Source organism: Drosophila sulfurigaster, chromosome 3, assembly GCF_023558435.1.
Source record: "Drosophila sulfurigaster albostrigata strain 15112-1811.04 chromosome 3, ASM2355843v2, whole genome shotgun sequence".
Classification (NCBI taxonomy): Eukaryota; Metazoa; Arthropoda; class Insecta; order Diptera; family Drosophilidae; genus Drosophila; species Drosophila sulfurigaster.
The window spans coordinates 27501748-27523627 of NC_084883.1; the positions used below are offsets into that span (position 1 = coordinate 27501748).

The window sequence follows — 21880 nt, forward strand, 5'->3', positions numbered from 1 at the left end:
TGTTAGCGATTTAAACTTAGGTGAATTGCTAGATCGTTGACTGTTCCTTTGAAATGCTTGGCAATGTTAATTTGTTTAGCAAATTTGCAAATGGGAAATGCCTGGGCAAACACTTGAGCACATTGCTGTGGAAATGTTGTTCAACAAACACACACCAAACACACACACACACACTCGGACACACAAACAGAATGTGCAGCGTGACAACTGGCTTCAAGTGTCGCGTGTCCTACCGCCTTCTGTCCATCTCACAGTGTGCATCTGTCCATCCATCTCTTGGTTTGTCGTCTCTCCATCCCATCTCCGTCTGTCTGGCTGTCTGTCTGTCTGTCTGTCTGTGTGCCTACGTCTTGGCCACTGACAGGCCGTCAGCTCAAACAAAGGGCTTTGGCTGTCAGAGAGAGGCAATGTCGTTGTTGTGTTTACTTTTGGTCAAGAATGCATCCAGCAAGTGGCTTAATGTGTTGTTTTTACTGCCCCTTCCCTTCTCTCTTCCGCTGCAAGTAAACAGTTTTGGCCACAGCAGCTCGACTCCATGTGTGGTGGCAGTCAAAGTGTATCAATTAAAGATTCATTTCCACTGCGTAGATACATAGATAGATAGTATGTATCTATGAGATGCATCCACAAACAGAGCGTATCTTTTACATCACTGCTGCAGTTTGTGTCTTGTTTCTTGTTTGTTTCCCCAGTTTATTTGATTTGCGCGCATTACTTGCACTTCGGACAGCGAACAGGCTTTAATCAAATTCAATTGTATCTATTAGTTATGTTGTTGTCTTGCCCTCGCTGATAAGGTAATCACAATAATAACAATAACAATCGCCATAACAATTCACAAATTGTTTTTGTATATGGAAATTTTCAGTTGCGCTGCGCAAAATAAACAAATTATACAAGGCATTTCTGTTGATTATATTTTTTTGTTGTTGTTTCGTACACTTTGTTGCCTTTATTGCTCAGCATAAGTACGTAAGATGATTGGTGCATAAATTCAGCAGCCGCGATGATCAATGCGATACGGATTTGCGAATCCTGAAGATAAAAAGTCGCATCGTCGTTTGCTCTGCTCTGCTCCCTCTGCGGAAACTCATTTCCAATGCAATAGATTTGATTTTTCCCAGCTTGCCAATACACACGCCTCTTGCCCCCTCAACTTGCCGCATCGTGCAGCCATTGTTCCACTGTGTTTTTTTTGCCTGGAGGCCAAAGAAAGTAACGCGGGGTCGTCAGACATTGAAAATCATTTAATTAACTTGCTGTTGCTATTGTTGTTGTTTGTGTTGTTGTTGTCGTAGTCGTGTCGGTGTTATATCACATTCATCTCGAGAGCTGCCGTGTCGCCGCGCTTTCTGTGAGTTGGTTAATTCATAGCTCAACTCGACTTGGGTTGGTTTGGCTTGGCTTGGTTTGGCCCGCCTGCCTTGGGCACATTTAATTGCTGCAATTGATGAGTTCAATTGCGCAAATTGCTGCGCTGACTTTTGCCGCTGAGCTCGCTCGCTCAGCCACTGGACAATGGACAAAATGGACACTAAATGTAGAGCTTGTGGGTGTTCAGGTAGTGACTGTCGACTGTTAACTGTCGACTCTGCTTAAGTGTGTTAAGTGTGTTAACTATTCAAAATGTCTTACTGAGAAAAGAGGCTATAGTAAATTGCTGTTAATACTGTTAGGAGATAATAACATCTGTAAAGTTAACAGTGGAAAATGTAGCATAACATTTGTAAAGCTTGCGATGTAAACTTTGCTAACATCTGTTAAGTTAACAGTGTAAATATCTATACTTTACTGTGTAAACCATAACATCTGCTTAAAAGTGTAAATATTTGTAAATTTCAACTTTAAATACAGCGTTTTTAAGTTTTTTAGATAGGAAACTTTGCAAAAATTGTTGTGCTATAAATTTTAGTTAACTGCTAATATGCCAGCAATGCTATCGATTAATTCTTATCTTATTCTAAAGAAGATTACGAGTATTTGAAATAATGATTAACAGCCAATTAGCGAATGTACACAAAAGATTATTAAGATTGAAAGTTATGTAATAATAATTAAAACATTAGGTCAGAATAATAGGAAAATACATATTAAAAGTAAACTTAAAAAGTAAAATTGTATTAATTTAAGGACAAACAATATAAATAACGTAATAAACAACGTAGAGTAAAATCCTCAGCGATTTAAACTTAACCTTAACATCTTCTAAGAATGTTCTGTGAATACTTAACATATTAGTTGTTTACATTGCTAGTATGTTAATAGCTGTTAACTCGCTGTCTACACTCTTCTTCTTTTTCTTTTGCGTTAACCAGCTGTTGATTTGTGGCATACGTTCAACATAACTAATCGTTAACAGCGCCACTTTGGCATCAGATGAACATTGCTGCTCACCTTCTAATTGCGTGTGGCTGGAAAATTGCGTTCCATTTCTATTGGCCATTCTTTTTCGCATTCCCATTTTCCAGAGTTGATGGCAACTTTTCTACGGGTGCGCTTTCGCAGTATTTTGTTTGCTCGTGTTGCTGTTGCTGTTGCAACTAGTTTTGTTGAATTTGGCACATGCAGGTGTCCCCAATTATGCCAGGCAGCTAGTCAGCGATGAAAATTGGGACACAACGTTAGAAGTTGACTTGCAAATTAAATATGGGGAGCTGGAAGTTGGGAGCACAAACAAGTTGCGAAAGTAGAACTTTGGTTAGTGTTGGACGTGGACGTGGAAGTGGAATGTGGCAAAAGTGGATTTGAATGTGGCTTGTTGGTGGCATTTTGGTTGGTTGCCTAAAGTCAAGTGCAGGGACAATTGCAGTGACTGGAACAGCAAGAGCAGCAGCAAATTGTGGCATGTCATGAACTTGCAACAGTTGCGCACGTGTTTTTTTGTTTTGTTGCCCAGCTGTTATGGCTTGTTGTTTGCGCTGTTTGTTTGCCTGTCACTTGTTTGTTTGTTTGTTTGTTTTGTTTTGCGTTTTGCGTTTTGTTTGTTGCACAGCAGTTGGCTAATAAAGTCGAGCGAGCGCTTTGCTTTTAGCTGGCCACCTTTCGCAGTGTCCACCTTTCCGTTAGCGGCTGCTGCTGTTGCAACATTGATTTCTGTATAATTTTGTAATTTTCACTTTCACTCGTGCAAAACGCCAAATGGCGAGTTCAAAGCGGCCAAATGACGATTGTTGTTATTGCTCTTGTCGTTGTTGTTGCTATTGTTATTGTTATTGTTGCTGCATTCAAGTGCATAACAAAACGCAACAGCAACAACATTGCGGACAGCGGCCATAAAACATTTTTCAATCAAGCTAACAGAATGTTAATAGCATAGTCAGAGAGTGTTAATGACGAACACAGTGAGAGAGAGAGAACGCAAGAGAGAGGGAAGCAAGCACAGCAACAACAACAATAACAATGCGAACAGCTTCCGTTGTGCTCTCTCACTCGTTCTCTCTCCATCTTATTCGCTCTCTTTGAGCTGCTTCCTCGAATATCGGCAGCAGCAGCAAGTGTTGTTGACCGCTGTTCGCTGCTCTCAAAATGCCGTTGCACATTGATGATTGAATGGCAGTAAAAACAACAACAACATCATTGCATGTGTGTGTGTGTGTTTGTCTATGTTTAATCACATTTGGTGTGCATGTTGCTGTGTGTGTGTGTACGTGTGTGAGTGCGCTTGTTGGTTCTGTGGGAATTGCTCTGATTTTGTTTTATTGCGCTTTTGTTTTGACTGCCTTTTAGTCTGGCTTCGAGCTTTTACAGCTCTTAATGCAATTAGTTTTTTGCAGCCAAAGCAGCAACAGCAGCAGCAGGCAAAGCCAAAGCCAAAGCATCAACAGCAGAAGCAGCAGCAGCAATTCCCACCTCAACTTGATTGCATTAACAACGTCTGCTGCTGCAGCTGCATCTTCTTTCCCATAGCAGAACCTATTTAACTGTAATTGTATGCGATGCTATATACTATATGCCATGGTACCGCTAACTTTTATAAATTAATTAATCAACGCTTTGGCCATGCCAACAGGGCGTGCTACGTCTGCGTTCTCTACTTTCTATTCCTCCCTCTTCATGTTCTTCCTTAGCCAAGTGTCTAATGAAAAGTACTTTAAGTATAACTTGAAGATACCCTAACTGACGGTTAGCTATGTCATAGATAAACTCACAGTTTACAAAGCAATGCTTTAGTTTTTATTATGTATTTTATTACTTATATAATATATTTCGTAATCTATTAAAATTTCAGATTCACTTTGATCTACTTTATCATGATATGGTATAACTAGAAGATGCACTATCTGACAGTTAACTATGTCACACATTATTTCACATAAACTCAACGTTTTGGCCATGCCATATGTCCGAGTTCTCTTCTTTCTACCACCTTCTCGAAGTATTCCTCCCTCTTCATGTTCTTTCTTTACCAAGTGTTTAATAAGAAGTACTTCTTAAGTATAACTTGTAGATACCCTAACTGACGGTTAGCTATGTTATAGATAAACTTACAATTTACAAAGCAAAGCTTTAGTTTTTATTGTGTTTTTTATTACTTATATAATATATTTCGCAATTTATTAAAGTTTCAGCTTTAGTTTGCTTTACTTTATCATGTTATGGTATATCTAGAAGATGCACTATCTGACAGTTAACTATGTCACACATTATTTCACATCACATCAACTCAACGCTTTGGCCACCTTCTTCTTCACCTTCTCGAAGTATTCCTCCCTCTTCATGTTCTTTCTTTACCAAGTGTTTAATAAGAAGTACTTTAAATATAACTTGAAAATACCCTAACTGACGATTAGCTATGTCATTAATAAACTTACAGTTTACAACGTTTACGAACATTACACATGCAAAACATTATTTTGTATTATGCATTTTACTATTATTTCACAATTTAATAAAGTTTCAGCTTTACTTTCCTTTACTTTTCTATGGTTCTCTTTAGGGAAGAAGTTTTGGTATAACTAGAAGATGGTCTATCTGACAGCTAACTATGTCACACATACAATTCGAAACTTAAATGTTGAAAAATGTGTACAAATTCCATATATTTACTTATTTAGTATTTTCCTTTTTAAATTCATCTATCTGCCTCTTTTGGTCTTCAGTTACATCACAAATTCAGGATTAAATTGCTTTATTTACTGACCCAACGCAGATGTCTTCTTGATGTCCGTTGCATATGCATTTGCCTACAGCAATTATACCCATTTTTTGTGCACTTTTTTAATGGGCGCTGGGTATGAAAATATATCTGAAAATGCAGAGGCAGCCAATTGGAACTGTATGTTGGCTGTTGTGGGGGCAACTTCTATGTTATTCTGCTGCCTGTGGCAGCCATTGTTGCCTGTGGCAGTTGCTGTGGCAGTTTGCTGTTTGCTGTTTGCCTTTACGTTTGCCGCCTTGTCATTGTTGCAAGACGATGACTTCCCACAGATTCACAAACAACGCGACAGAGTTTTCCCTTTCGTTACGTGACAGCGCGCCCAACTGCACAGAAAGAAAAAGAAGTAAACGAGAATGTTGCACGACTAAAAGATACTCTTGGTTTTCTAGTAATTGCAATTTCCTTAGCTTGGCTAAAAAGTCTTACTTGTGTAGGGTATCTCACATTGCATGAAGTGACAGAGAGAGAGTGAGATGGGTAGAGAGTGGTAGAGAGAAGGGCATCCTCTTGATGCAGACACCCAGACTAAGTACACCGAGAGAGCGACACCCAACCCAAAAAAAACAAGCCAAGTAATCTGCATATCGCCGGCAGGCAGATCTTAACTTTTGTTTCGCTGCATTGTTCTTGGCTTGTTGCTATAATCATCATGATATATGTATCGTATATGAGTGGTATGAGTGTACTCCGCCTATATAGTATGAGTACTTATTCATTTTGCAGATATATCTACTTATACTCTCGTGTATAATTGACAGGCGCTCATTTTCCGCGCGAATGCGGCGGCTTTCCCAAAGATCGTTTTGTCTTTTTTTTTTATGCAACATTTTCGTGGTTTTTTTTTCTCGTTTCTCGTTTTGTTTTATGTATTTGCACTTTTCCTTTTTGCCGTAATTATCATGAAACTGGTACTCTAAGCCTTTTTCTTACGTTACGTTACGTTATATTATTTTATTTATTTTTTATCTGTCTGCTTTTTTTTGGGCGCATTGCGTGGCGAGTTTGTCAACCTCAGATGCGTGGGTCTGTTGCGATATGACGCATCTGACTGAAGAAACTGTAAACTGTATAGACTTGGCCAATTGCAATAAAGAAATATGAAAAACTTGATGTGATTTTCTTTTGGCTTTTAGCTTATCAGCTGCTGTTGGTGTTGCTGCTGCACTTGGCATTGTAGCCCCCTCTTCGTATTGCGTGTGTCTTGTGGCACATTCAACATCCGGTTTGCTGGCTCGTTTTGGGTTGTTGTTAGCCATTTGCTGCTGACTCGTTGCCGTTGTGTTGTGTTGCCGTTGTCGGTGCTAGCTGCTTGGCAATTTCCGTTTATTGACTCGTAAAAGACGCAACAATATCGTAAAATGTCACAGTTGTGTCTGCTTGCGTCTTGTTGCAATTCAGTTTTTGACTTTATGAAGCCTTCTTCGCCGTTGTCGCCGCTTCGAGCTTTCATTGCCCCACAGCTTTTCTTTGGGGTCAGGAAGTGCGGCGACAAAGAAGGCGAAAAAAAGCTACGGAAAAATGTAGAAGGAGACACATCCGACACATACTCAAGGTTGCGGCTATATTTAACTCAACTTGCGGTTTAATTACAGAAATTATTGCTGAAATGCGGTGCAAACTAGTCGAGCATTTAGTACTGGACATCCCCCTTTTTTTTTTTGTTCTACAGATGTATCATTAAGTCTTGCAGTTTCATTTTCAAAATTATAGTAGTTGTTTGGTTATACGATAGTAAACTCTTCGATAGTATTCAATATACGATAGTCAAGCATTTAGAATAGGGAATTCTACTTTTTTTGTAACTATAGACGAAGCGGAAATGCTTGTCCAGGTATCTGTTAGTCGAGCTTTGCCTTTTTGAGCATTTCTGCTTTTGCGTGTTTGCGTATACGATAGTAAAGTCTACGATAGTATTCGATATACGATTATCAAGAATAGGAAATTCTACTTGTTTTTGTAGTTACAGACGAAGCTGAAATGCTCGTTCGGGTATTTGTAAGTCAAGCATTGCCTTCTTAAGCTTATCTGTTTTTGCCTGTTCGGGTATACGATAGTAAACTCTTCTATAGTATAGTGAATTCTACTTCTTTTTGTAACTACACATTTAGTTAAAATACTTGTCCGGATATTTGCTAGTCGAGCATTGTTTAGGCATACTATAGTTAAAGATACAATAATATACCTGTTCGGGTATACTATAGTAAACTCTTCGATAGTATTCGAAATACGATAGTCAAGCATTTCGAATAGTGAATTCTACTTATTTGTATAACTGCACATGAAGCTGAAATGCTAGTTCGGGTATTTGCTAGTCGAGCATTGCCTTCTTGAGCTTCTCTGCTTTTGCATGTTTAGTCATGTCGCACGATAAGACTTTCGGAATAGTTGCAGCTGTTGGCGCAAGATAATGTATCTTTTTATTGTGTATCTATAAAGTAAACTATGCTCGTCGCGAATGATTAATAATAGACAGTTAGTTAGATTAGATAGTCATCTTACTTGGCATGCAGATTTCAAGCCACAACTGTACTTGATGCACACAAAAAAAAAACCCCCCTTCTCACTTACACAAGTATTTAGCAAACGTTTTAGCCAACAAAACCCTTGAGGGCGTCAGGGTTGCAGATTGCTGATTGCATTTGGGGGTAAATAGCGACGAGTATCTAATTAGTCGGTTCAGCAGTCGTCATTGGTATTTGTGCGGCTTCAGTTTGAAATGCGGCTGTCTGGCTGTGTGGCAACCCTTCTTGTTAATGAGGGTTGTCAACGGTGATTGGGGAAATTCTTTTGTGCTTTGTTCTCCATCTCCATCTCCAGCTACAGCTCTTGTTTTGTGGGTTCGTCTGGTCGTCGGGTTGTCGGGTCGTCGTCAGGTGGCACATGGAGAAAGTCACGCTCTGTCAGATAGCTTCTAAGTGAAGCGGCGCCATGCTGTGCCTTTGGCATTTCTTTAATACCTCGTTTCACAGCTTTTTCGACTTATGCAAATGACACTTGGCCAGCACTTGGCTTATCTCATAGAAATGGATGTAATAATAAACAACGGCCGTAAGCTGGCTAAAATGTGTGACAGTTTCATAATAGGGCCCCAACCAACAACAACAACAACAATAAAGCTGTTGCAGTGAAAAATGTTAACCCAAAAACAAAAACAAAAAAAAAAGGCAAAGACGAAGACGAAGAGTTGCCTTAACAGCGGCCGAGAAATGTTAATCAAACATAGCTGTACAATTCTAAGAACTGGCACAATAAAAGCCACTCCACAACAAGAACAACAATCACAACAACAACAGTAAAGCGCAGCTTAAAGCAGCACACAGAAAATCCAAAACGAAAAGAAGAGAGAAGCAGCGAACAGCATAAAAATAATAACAACACTTGTGCGCGTATAGAAGCTGGCGCACGCGCAGGCCAATTAAGAAGCACGGCTCTGCTCTGCCAGCGACGACTGCAACGTAGACGTCAACGTCAACGTCCAGTCATTCATTGAAGCATGCAGCGAGAGCTTTGACTTTGCTTTCTTTGCTGCAGTTTTGTGCTCGCTCCACTTTCGCTGTGTTTGTGTGTGCAAGCCGCGCTCTCTTGTTGAGTTACTCTCTGGCTCGTTCTCTCTGTGAATGGCTCCCACTCTCGCGCATGCTCAGCGCGCTCTGCTGCTGCTGCGGGCTTTGGGTTTTTGGGTTTATGTCTTTGGCGCTCAGTTTGCTTTTAGTCGCGCTTGAAGCCGGTTGTTGTCGTCGCTTTACATACGCTTTGTGCGCCTTACGCTCGCGTTGTCAACATTTTGTTATTATTTTTGTTTTTTACGCGTTGCGTTGCGTCGCGTCGCGTAGCGTGAAAGTATGGCAACAAATGCATAAATCGCACAGTGTCTCCTGAGGAAGGCGAGCGCGCCTCTTTTTCGTGTGCATTTTTCTCGATGACGCATCAATGCGCTTTGAGCCAAGTTTTGTGTATTGACAGTGGCAGTGACAATAACATTGACAAGCACTCACACACAAAGTCAATGTCCTTTTTCGCGAAACAACGCCCCAACTCTTTCCGTTGTGGTTGTTTTTGCCAACTTTTGGATTAGCCGCACTTTTTGAATAACGTAAGTTGCTAAATGCTTCAACGCGACGCGACGCAAAGAGACTCGATTCGAGTTTTGAGCTCGAGTTGATTTGGGCCATTTATTTTACAGCTTCAGCTGCTTCTTCTAATAATAATTAAGACAAAAGCGTACAGAAACAACAACACCAGCAGCGAACAGTAAAAAAATCAAAAAAAATACCGCTTGGGTGAAATTCCATTTCTCTTTTAGTTTTTTAGTTGTTTTTTTGTTTTTTGGTTTTGGTTCCCCGTTTGTTCGTTTACCATCTTTGAACGTTTATAAAAAGTGAAAATCAAGTGACAATCAATTAAAATTCGAGACCAGGCAGCAGTCGAAGAAAAAAAAAAAAATCGAAACCAAACCAAACCAAAGCATAGCAAAAGCCAAAAGCAAAAGAAAGAGGAAAAAAATCGATTTTCAATTTCAAGTGACGGCGAGTTTTTGTTCTAATTTTGTCACACAATTTTATTTATGTGTGTGTGTGATTTTTTTTTCTCTGTTGATACATTTTGAGTGTCTTCCTCTTCTACGTGGTTCTCCGTGCTGCGTTGGCTCGTTTTATTTTCGTTTCTTTACGTATTTTCACAGTACTTATTCGATGCGAGGCTTAACCCAAATTCACTTGTTGCATGCGCTGAATAAGCAAAAAAATACTAAAAAAAATTTACAAAACACAGAAAAGTGAAAAAAAAGAAGAAAAAAAAAACAACAAACCTTGCACAGAATCGAAGAAAACTTTTGTCGCTGCCTTTCTATGGCTTTGCATTAATGCAATACACACACTTACACTTACACTTACAACTATTGACTGGGTCAGACCCAAGGCGGTTGCCCGACCCACTTTCAACACATCGAGCCTCTGCCTCATCCCCTAACCCCCCAACCCCCACTCGCAATCCCAATCCGGAGGTAACCCCTTAGTTGGATCCCCGCTCAAATTACAAAAGCGTTGACAGCTCGCCTGTCACTAACTAAAAATAAAAACTAAACGAATTCATCAGCAATAATAACAACAACAACAACAATGAGTGTGTGTTGGATGAGTGTTGCCCATACTCGTATTATAGTAAATTGATTATAAACACATGAAAAGCTCATTCTCACTCTATTGAATGTATTGCTGTTGTAATGCAAAATTCACATTTGGTTAACATCAAAAGCGGCAACAAGAATTCAAACAACATTTCGCATAATAAATAATGCGTCGCATTGGGAATACACTCGGGGAGGGGGGGAAATAGTTTTTAATGGGATTAAATTCACTTGCCTCTTTATTTACTATGTATTTGTATCTAACATATAACAATTAAGGCAAAGCCATTAACAGTATCGAAATCGATTTAAATGCTCACCTGTCTTTCGTTACAAAGAAAACAACACAATGTATCTTAACAAATTGCAGCCGAAATCAACAAAAAGATTGTTTAGGCGGTTTTTAGCGCTGACCAAAAATCAAAACAACAACAATAAATTGTGTGTTGTTGTTTTGTGTGCTGTTCATAAATGGTCAGTTTGTTTGTTGTTTTTTTTTGTTATCGTTGTTGTTGCTTAAGCAATTGCGTGTATATGTTTAGGTCTTTTTTGTTGTTGTTGTTGTTATGTATATACAACACATAGATGAGATTTAGTGTGTGTTGTTGCTCGAGTGCGAAAATCGAATCGCTTCCCCCACAATCCACACATCCACTTGATATGCTGCGGTCTCCGTCTCCGAAATGCGTGGGCTGCCTGCTCAAGGGTAGCCTCGTCTTGTTATACTTACTTGTTGATAGCTGATATTATTTTTATTCACAAAAAGCTAAAAAAACGAAGCAAACTAACATCAACATCGACCTTGTTTAGATTTGAGTTTCATGTGCGTGTTTGGACTACACTAAACCAAATGTATAAATGTCCATATGTTGTGCCCCCCTTCCCCTCGCCCCCTCTTCGTGCGTAATACTCGATGTACAAAGTGTGGGCACTTTCGGGCAAATGACCGATTAGAAATCGCATCAGTTTCATGTGTTTGTCTCTTTTATTTTCCTGTTTTGTTGTTGTGCATGGGTAACATCAAAGCGGGGCGCCAACAATTTCAAATTGCCAGTTATTAATTGCCCCAGCACTCTGAAATCTGAAAAAATAAAAATAAAATACAACACACAAAATGCCGAAAGCCAAGTAGCCAAGTAGCCAGCCGGGTTGCCAAGCGTTTAAAAATTACACATAATTTCGCAAATTGTTTAAATGGGTGATAGAAGGGGGAGAAGGGGAGTGCCGGTAACAGCGTCATACTTTCTGTTTAATAACATGGATTAACATAATGCACAGCTGCTGTTAATGAAGGCCACACTTACTGCGTGAGCTTAACAGCGGGTGCATGTTAATAACATGTCAACGCACTGTTAACGGTTTAATAGCAAAAAGGATTGCAGTTTTATACTAACATAGAATTTTCTTTTTGGTATTTTTGCTGTTAATGACTGCTGTTAATTTAATAGTAAAAGGATGGAAGTCAATGCACTGTTATCGGTTTAGTAACAAAAAGGAAATTTAATTAATGTGTGTTCTTAATATGTCTATATTGGCATTATTATTATTATTTATGTAAAGGTACATAAGTCAAATAGTGTAAAAAATACTTGATGTTAGAAACGATGCAGGGCAATATTTCCAGACAGATGTGATCTAATTTTTGTCTTTTTAAACTTACTGAATTTAGTTTTATTCAACTCTTTCTTTTCATAATCTCTTTGTTATGAAATACACTATTTTTTTGTATCCTCCTCTTACAAATTCAAAATACAATAAAATATTCGACATTTACTTAATTTGCCAAAGCAAAATAAATAAATATTCGAATAATTGCAGTTCGTTGAGCATGCATTCAAATTATTGAAATATTTTTATTGCTTCGCTAGATTGCATATAACATTAAAAATACTTTATATAAGCTGCAAATTGCTGTGGCCACCCTCGCTATATATCCATCTCTGACGCACTTGACTAATGCATATTCTTTTTCTCTTTTGCTTGCAGGTAAATGACAAGAAGTGCAAAAACAACATTAAAACATTTTCCAAAACGAATTTGAAATTTTGCGACAAGAATAACAAATATTTCCAGTTCCAAATTGCAAACCGAAGAGATACATATAGAAATGCACACACACATACACATATACACACACATTTATGTATATTTAGATGGCAATAAAATAAACACTGAGGTTTGCGTATCTGTGTTTATGGCAATTGTATTGTGTGCTGTATCTCTACATGTATCTGTATCTGTATCTGTAACCGCGAATGTATCTGCAGTTGTTGTAGCGCTTTGCTCTCGCTGCATACCGAAAGCAAAACATGCAAGAAAAATGATTTGTTTTTCCGTAATTTTTGCGCATGAAATGAAAAGCTTTCTAATCGCTTGACTGCCTCAGCTTCATTGCAGTTTGCGCCCTCGTAGCGCCTTGACATTTTCCGAATTCAATTTCGCTCGCAGCGTGTCGCGATTTTTCCAACACACATACACATATATGTATATAGATTCAAACTGAAACCAATTATATACTATAGATACTCTTAGTATGTATATACATTTATAGTATATATAATATCATACATTTGGCAGTTTGTCGCCATCATTTTTGCGTCGCGCGTTCGCTTTGGAAAATGTATATAGAGAGAAAAGATTCGCATATTTTGTCGAAAGTGCTCGCCAAAGAAAAGCCAAACACATTCAAACGAGAGAAAATACAAAACCCATAGAAAAGCGTCGCCAATATTGAGCAATGCGATTATTATACTAGCTGCTCACATGTCTAAACCATATCACTAAACTCCAACAACAACAGAAAAGAATAACAAAGAACGTCGAGAACATCAATAACAATAGCTTAGCATGGCACTGACAATGAATATGGTCTTTTTAAAGGATTTACGTTCACGTCTCAAAGGATATCTACACGTATGTATATCATCAATGTATATAATCTTATCGTTGTGTGAGTGCGCATCGCATTCCACACAGAAATTGCAATTGAATATGAATATGAATGCGAATGTGAATGTGAATGGTCTGGCATGAATGTGTGTGAATACAAGTCGAATGATAGCACGCGCGCAATTTGCTTACTTGACTCATGTAGTCAATATGGAATACCCCGCAATTAAAGTGCTACTGTGGGGTTAATGGGTGGGGAAGATAATAAAAGACTGCAGTTGAATGTAAATAATGTTACAGAGAACGGAATATTGGAATGTTGTGAAATAAATATGGAATATTACAGCTTAGTGTATGAAATGTATGTAACAGGCAAAAGGAAGCAACTCCGACCCTATATAGTATAATTCTGTCTGTCTGTCTGTCTGTCCATCTGTATGAACACCTAGAACTCTGAGACTATAAGAGATAGAGATATAATTTTTTTTCACTTGTTATGTTTGCTGTCCATCAAGTTTGTTTCAAATATTTGTCACACCCACTTCCGCCTCTGTAAATCGATCAAAGTCGAATAACAAGCATACTACTAATACTAACTATAGCATTGAGAGCAGATGAGTTATTAAAGAAATATAAAATATACCAGAACTTGACTGACAATCTAGTATATTTTGCAATCTATGTTATATTTTGAATGTAGCACTTTAGCAATATACCAAATATAGCATTAGGTACATTTTAGTAATTTTGATGTAAAGAATGTTCTGCTCATATTTAATAGTTTAAATATTGAATAATTGAATAGGGTGTTTAATATGTCGTGCATTTTATTACTTGCCAGCATATTTGATATTATTAATTGAACGTGGGCAGACTCTCTTCTCTTTTTCTGTCTCTCTTCTCTCTCCTCGCTAGCATATCTTTTTCGCTCTATATAACATCGCTCTTGCTCCAATCCCCGTAAACTCTCCTGTTGCGCTCTCTCTCTCTCTCTCTCTCTCGCTCATTGTCAGCCCACACAGAAGACTACGTCAAAAGAAAGCCACAAAATTTAGCCATTTACTGTTTACTGACGTCGCCTTAACCCAGTGCTGTCTGCTGTCTCCCTCTTCTCTTCCTTCTCCCCCTTTTCTCATCCTTCCTTTCTTCACTTTTCTCCCACTAGCTTCACCATTTCCGTTTCTTCCCACTCGCCCCCTCTCTCCTTGCCATCCTTCCGCTGTCAGTTCTGCAAATGCGACTGCAACTTTTGCAACTTTCTCAGACAGCTGGCTGTCATCATCATGACCGCCCTACAGACTGGATACCCATTGCTTATTAAGACTATACGAATACTCGCACTCACACTCACACTCACACTCGTATTTGTATCTTGTATCTTTGTCTCTGCTGCAGCGCATTTCACATATCGCTGTATCGCATATTATGCTGATTATTCAAGTATTCGTAAGTGTGTTGTGTCAGTTTTTCTTCAAGTAACAACTTTGGCTTTCTGCAATTGCATTATGCAATTCACCCCCTCTCTCTACTCTCTATCTCCCTTTGGCACATTATCATCGAGATGGGTTTTTTTTTTCTTTTTAAAGAATGCGTCGTGTCGTTGTTGAGCCGCTATAATTTCACATACTTACGACAATGTACGACTCGTAAAACATTTCCCAGGAGCTTTTTTTATTATTTATTTTTCCTCTTTTTGTACGCTGCCAGCTGAAAAACTCTTTATGAAAAATGCAAAAAAGAAGCGAGACAACCCAATGGAGTCGGAAAAGTCAATGATGTTATTAGAGTTATGGAGTTATGTGCTTTAATGTGTTAATCTATGAATAATGTGGATGCTATGCAATCATAGATGGATAGAAAGTGGAGCTTAGGTTTGGCACATCAACTGATTAAGATATGTATTTTAATTGAGGAAGCTTAGTATTGTGTTTGGTTATTACTTTAGTACTTTGAAAAGAATTCCCAATTGTGGCCAAAATTTATTGATTTTAAAAACATTTGATTGAAGAAAGAAATAGTTTTCGTTTTTATATTTTTATTTTATTTGAAATATTTGGGTATTAGACTAACTAAAACTTTTCTACTTAAATAGTTTAATAATGAGACATGAGAACTGTAGTTCACTGTAATGAACTTAATATATTTAAGGAAAAATGGAATTTACAAATGAAAGTGAATTGAATTTGATGAGAGCTTTGACTTTAAATATTTCTTTAGTAGACTTAAACTTGAAACCAAAATTTGTAGCTGAAATTTGTTGTTCCAACGGAAGATTTTGTTGATGAAATGCAAGTATTTTGTTAAGGGAATAAATATTTTTTTTTTCTATTACTTTTTTCTATTCGGTAACTTAAAATCGATTAATATTTGTAGCTAATAATTTCGGTCGTAAACTGCTATTAACAATTTTATTTTTATTTTAAGAAAATATAAAATTGTATTTTAAGAATAAAATTGTTTTCGTTGCTGTTGGTTATTTTTGTAGTAACTTTATATCAATAAAAATCTGTAGCTGAAAGTTTAGATCTGTGACTTTTATAGAGAATTTTATATCAACTTCAAGAAAGAAGGTAAAAAATAGTTCCTTTGTTGTAATGTTAGTTATGAATGAGTGTAGTGTTTGCTTGTAGGTTTACAAGTCAAGCGAAGGTACGATGACTAAACTGTTCGAATGCCATAAAACTATCTACGCCACAACCTCTATTCTTATCAGAGTGAAACAGTGCGTATTAGTAATATGCTTTGCTAATCAAGCCATGTGCTTAACTCATCCATTCCCAAGGTAGTGTTTACGTCGCGACGTTTGTAACCGTCACAGGGCTTTGGCCCAATGATAGTCGACGAGGGGAAAAAAGTCTCTCACTGTAATTCCGAATGCAATCAAATGGCTGTCGATGCGGTCTGTCATTCGGTCGGTCGGTGGAAGCGTCGTGTCAGCTGCGTTCTGTTATCAACAACTGGGCCGAAACCAGTTGGCCTGGCTGGCTGGCTGGCTAACTAGCCTCGCTTGGCCAGCTTCGTGAGTCAGTTAGCGCGTTCGTTTGTTGCCGAGGTTCGTGACAAATCGACATCGTTTTGCCTTCGTTTTGCCCACCCACGAGCTGTGCAGCTCGGCTTGTTGAACGCATTTATTAGCACCGAATATGACATTAATTTCACTCGAAGTTCGATTGTTGAGGTTGACGGGACGCGTGCGGTTTGCGGTGTGACAAGTGTGTGACAGGCTCGCTGTGTGTGTTTGCAACAAGTGGCAGGCAGCTCTAGAATTTGCCACACAGCAGTGTGTGTGCTTTATGTAATTCACCTAATGGCCAAGGCCCAAGCGAAATCTATTGAAAATTTCATCATATCTTTCAACAGCATATAAAACCCTATATACAAAGTGTATCAGTGTGTGTGTGCGAGTGTGTGTGTGTGTGTGGATAAACAAACGAGCTGCTTGAATAATTTGCCAGCTAAGTTTGTTGGCCAGGCTTATCGCTCTTCACGGGCCGGGCAAAGAGTCTCGCGATAAGAACGCGCGTTGCGCAGTATTTCCGTCCCTGGCAATCGGAAGGGCATTCAAATTCTCATATTATTTATAAGAGAATTTTCGACTGTTCTCTCCGCATTGTGCAATCGATCAATTAAATGTGGCGAGCCCTACATTCGAAGCCATTAAAGTCGCATAAAGTCGTCGTCGTCAGAGCAATTGTTAAGAGTGATAATTCATTTTTGTGTTTTTGGGAACTGGAGAAATTCTTATAAATATTCAACGCGTTGTGCGCCGAGTCGCAAACATGGCCAACTGACAGCTGCTGTTGCTGCTGTGCTGACCATATTCAGGCTAATTGGCAATGAGTCAAGTTCAGTTTACAGACACTCACAGTTCACAGTTGCCAATAATTAATGCAAATTTTGCAGTCAATTGGCAACGCTCTCTAAAGTAGAAATACAAACTACGCGTCTTTTGGAACTTATCAATTCTTAATTGTGGGATAAAAAGAAAAGAGCAAAAAACGAAAAAAATCAATTCGATCTCCAGCTGTGTCGACTTACAAAGTAAACTACTGAAAAATACAAAAAAATCGCACAATATATTAATATAAATGCCAGGGGTTCGTGACAAGCTAACAATGCGATCTCTGTCCGGGTTTAATAATAATATTTATACGGAAAAAGGTTCGAGTAATAACAACAAATTGCCAGCTGAGACTTGTCGCTTACTATGTAAGAGTTTTGACTCAAAAAATTGCAACGTAAACAAAGGCTGTTGCTTATGTTTTTATTTTTTTTTTCTTCGAGTCATGCGGAATATAAACTTCTCTTATCTGGCATTAACAGACGTATTTATAGTGCCATGTTGTGCTATGTGTCTATGGCCCCCTTCTTATTATGATATAAACATAATAGTTTCCATTTTACTAAGCTTCTGATAAAAATTGTAAGCATTACATTCTTGTATTATCATTAGCAAATGGAATTTAATCTAAACCCTGAATGATTATTTTGTTTACTTCTGGCTTGCATTTCAAAATATTTCGAAATAAACATAAAATACTTGTACCTTAATTACAGCTTCGTTTTAGTGATGTTAATTTTACTAAGGTAAAGATAAAACACGTAAGAAAGTTACAATCGAGTGTGCTCGACTTTGAGATACGCGCCACCCATTTTGAATAAAAGTAAAACAGTGCGGTATTTTTAATAAGAGATACCAAATAATATACCGAATTACATATTTGGTACATAGTTAAAGAACTACTTTTGAAATATACCATATAATTCAAAGCGGCTAAAACCCGATTGCAGTAAGCGTAATTTGCTATACAGAATTATATCTTAAATAACTTCTAAAATTTTTATCCCATCGTAATAAAACTCTCAGGAATTATAAGCATTACTTTGCTTACCCCCCCTTAAAATTCTTGTATTATCATTGGCAAACACTTGCTTTAATGAATTCAATGCTGATTATTTTTATTTGCTTATGGTTTCCATTTCAAAATAAACGTAAAAAAAAAAACTTTCGTTTCAAATAAAATAATTCTGCTATAATTATATGCTAGCTTCAGTTTGGGTTTTACCCAACTTTCTGTTTCATGTCGTCGTTCTATGACAATTGAAGAAAGTTTTTAACGATTCTCAGAATTGTAAGAGGCGTGAAAGTTTTGTGACAAGAATTGATTTGTACATTGCAATTGAACTTGATTAGAAGCCTCGTTTTTTTTATTCTCTGTTTGTAATTTGCATCATAATTGCTGACGCGCCGGGTGAATGATTGAGTGCGTGAATAAATGAATGAATGAATGTGGTTTGATATCAGATCGGAAAAAAGAGAACTGAGAACTGAGAATTTATCAGCTTCATTTAACTTTCTCGTGTTGTCGCCGCAATGCTCTGATGATATGATGATGATATGGCAATCTAGAACCAGTCCAAAGAAGCTTCAAGCTTCTCCTTTCCAGAGTTGTTGTTATTTCCTCTCTCTCTCTTTCGCTTTTCAACCAACTCTTGTACATTTTCTTGATAACTGACAGCTCTCGTGGAGCCGTGTGAAAAGTCGACGCAAGTCGTCTAATTACCATGAACTGGTCACAAGAAAATAACAACAACACAGACTGTGACCACAACAACAACTAAAACATAAACCCAATCGAAATTCTAACGAAACGAAATAAAACAGAAACAAAAACAAACACAAAAAAAATGTCGAATCTGGTTAAGCGAATACGCAGCATGTTAAACGCGCAGCCAAAAACCGAGGCAACAAACATCTCCGATGAGGAGTTCAGACCACGCAAATGCAACTCATTGCCACGGGGTCGCCGTGCAACATCGACAACAAGCTCGATAAGACGGCGAGCGAGTGCCTCGCGTTTGTGGCAACGCATCGTTTCGAATTTCGAGTCATCCAACGGTGGCATCTTCTACACCGATACCTTGATAACCGACTCGGGCGAAGCAATCAACGAGGCAGGCTACTAAACTAAAACCTTTTGTTAATTCTACTTTCAAGTTTAATTAATATGGTTGCATTTTCTTTTACAGGGCGAATACATAAAGCATCCCGTTCTGTACGAGCTTAGTCATAAGTATGGCTTCACAGAGAATCTGCCCGAGAGCTGTATGTCCATACGGCTCGAAGAGATCAAAGAGGCCATCAGACGCGAGATACGCAAGGAGCTGAAGATCAAGGAGGGCGCCGAGAAGCTGCGCGAAGTCGCCAAGGATCGTCGCTCGCTCAGCGATGTCGCCGTGCTCGTGAAGAAGAGCAAAAGCAAATTGGCCGAACTAAAGTCCGAGCTGCAGGAGCTCGAAAGTCAAATACTGCTAACCTCCGCCAACACGGCGGTCAATAGCAATGGTCAAGGTAAGTTATGCCACGGATTTGAAGCCACCTTTTGGTGGCATTAACAACCGACACTTGATTGCCTACTCCCCTATAAAAAACACAAAAAAGAAGCAAAGCAAACAATAAAAAAGCTAACCGTTTAGTCGTCATATCTTAACGGGTATTTGTCACGCAAACTGCCATCTGTCTGTCTGTCTGCCTGCTTATACATCCATCCATCCATCCATCTATTTATTTTATCTGCTAGATACATTTGTATCTATGGCGAGCGCTTTGCGTGTTCTCTTACATTACCTGGCGCGAAGTACTTGTGCGTTTATCGTTCGCTTGCTCTCCTATCGCGTATCTATAGCAAAACACTTGGCGAGTGTCAAGTTTTTGTGTACTCCCATATACCCTGTAATTAAAACGAGGAGGCAGAGAGTTGTAATAGTTATGGGAGAAAGATAAGTTAAAGAAATGTTTTGAGATACTGATAACTATAATTAAACAAGCTATTAAAGTATAGTTTTGTAAACTGAAATGCTTCCCAGTTATAGCTGTAGGGTATGTCTTAGTCATGTGCACTATCTTGGGTTCTTTTTTGTTTAGTTTCTTTTTCTTTCAACTATTGACACAAGTGGCATGAAATGTGACTGTTCAACGTTTCGGTTTGTTCGACTGTCTCGCGTTGTTCTATCTGCTTCCGTGTTTGGCCAACAGCAGCAACAACACACAGCAACAACAACAAAAGAAGCTGCTACCATCAACAGTAGATTCCATCAGCATCAGCCTCATCATCAGCTTCATCATCAACATCATCTCGTTGTGTGTGGCGTTGAAAGCTTCATGTGCTGAATTGATTGATATGTTTGGCAGCAGCTGCCACTCAGTCAGTCAGTCAGTCAGCCAGTTCACTTGCTCTACTACAACAAACAACAACTGCAGCTATAGCTAAATGACATTCCAAAGCAGCAGACGGAAATTTCGTTGAGAATTTTCATGAAAAATGCCTCTTGATAAATAGATCAACTCGCCAGCGCCAGGCATAAAACGCAGAGCTCAGCGAGTACTTCGTCCCGTAAGCACATTCTCTGCCTCAGATAAACATTTATGCAATGATTCAGGAAGCGCAAATACTAAATGTTAAAGAAGTTGTCGAGTTGCCAGCGCAATTGCTATTTATAACCATTTTTATCAGAATTCATTTCTTTGCTGATTTCCTCATTAATAAAGCCAATTAGTTGCATAGCCTTCAAAGTCTCGCTTTTTATATTTTCATCTTTACTCTCATTATATTTGCATTATATTTTTTTCGTTGGCATCTACCCAATTAATTATTAAAATACTGTATGAATTCCATGCCATTTTTATTGAGGATTGTTTCAGCATAAAAATATTTAAAATACACTTTCTTCGAATCTGGTATAATACATACTCTAGGTATATTTTGAAAGCAATTGTATATTAATATACCAATTATAGGTGTTGGTATATTTCAGTTCATAAGTTTGACACAGTTGCCAACTTTTCCAATAAATCAACAATTTAACTTGGTAAAATATCATCACAATTCATTAAAGATTTTCTTTACTTCTTAACTTTGCAATAAACAATTTAACTTGCTTAAATATCATCACATTCCATTAAGGTGCCACACAATCCTTCAACTAGCTCCGCCTCGAACTTCGTGAAGTCCATTAGTGGCTGTTGCATGATGCGTTTGCTGTGTGGCAGCCGCAACCACACACACACACACACACACACCGCCACAAGTTGCAACTTAATTGACGTCTATGCAACCATATTAAACTGTTAACTGCAAACTGTAAACAAAACGGTGGCTGCCGCTGACTGATGGCAGCAGCTGCTGATTTGAGATGAAATGGGTTGGGATGCAGTGAGAAATGGGCAATGGCTAATGGGTGATGGGAGATGGGTTGGGTGTGTGTCATCCAGTCAGCTGGCGGTCAAGTGAAGCGACCTGTGTGAAACGTTTAAGCCATGTTAATCACAGTTGACCCTTGACATTTGCCAGCATGCGGTTAAACGCTCTGACACCCTTTACACAGTAATCAGCGTGTGGTCGAGTGGCCAAGGTCAGTGTCAGAGTGAAGCGATTACAGCTAATTAGAATAGAATTACGGAGGCAATTAGACTACAAGATGCGCAGCAATGAAAACAGAATGGAATGGATACAGATAATTTTCTCTTTTTATACCCGTTATTCGTAGGGTAGAAGAGTATTACAGCTTTCTGGCACTTTGCGATTGGCTGCGATCAGATAAAAATCTCAGAATTTACTCAAGAAGAAATTCAAAAATATTTGACAATCTGGTATATTGCATAACTCTATGGTATATTTTGAACTCAGTAGTATATATAATATATAGTA

The 21880-nt window shown here is 38.4% G+C and overlaps 1 protein-coding gene across 13 annotated transcripts in view; it reads left to right on the top strand.

The window, feature by feature from the left end:
• Positions 1 to 21880, top strand: part of LOC133843870 (serine/threonine-protein kinase N) — a 42852-nt gene that overhangs the window by 4318 nt on the left and 16654 nt on the right. For 5 of the 13 annotated variants that reach the window (XM_062277618.1, XM_062277622.1, XM_062277623.1 and 2 more), the window contains exons 1-2: positions 18692 to 19127; positions 19203 to 19524. In XM_062277618.1, the coding sequence (XP_062133602.1) occupies positions 18861 to 19127; positions 19203 to 19524 (589 nt within the window). In that variant the 5' untranslated portion in view covers positions 18692 to 18860. Of the gene's footprint in view, positions 1 to 8895; positions 9252 to 12883; positions 13197 to 16360; positions 16468 to 18691; positions 19128 to 19202; positions 19525 to 21880 lie in introns of those variants that run through there. The other 8 variants (XM_062277616.1, XM_062277617.1, XM_062277620.1 and 5 more) reach the window with 6 other exon arrangements.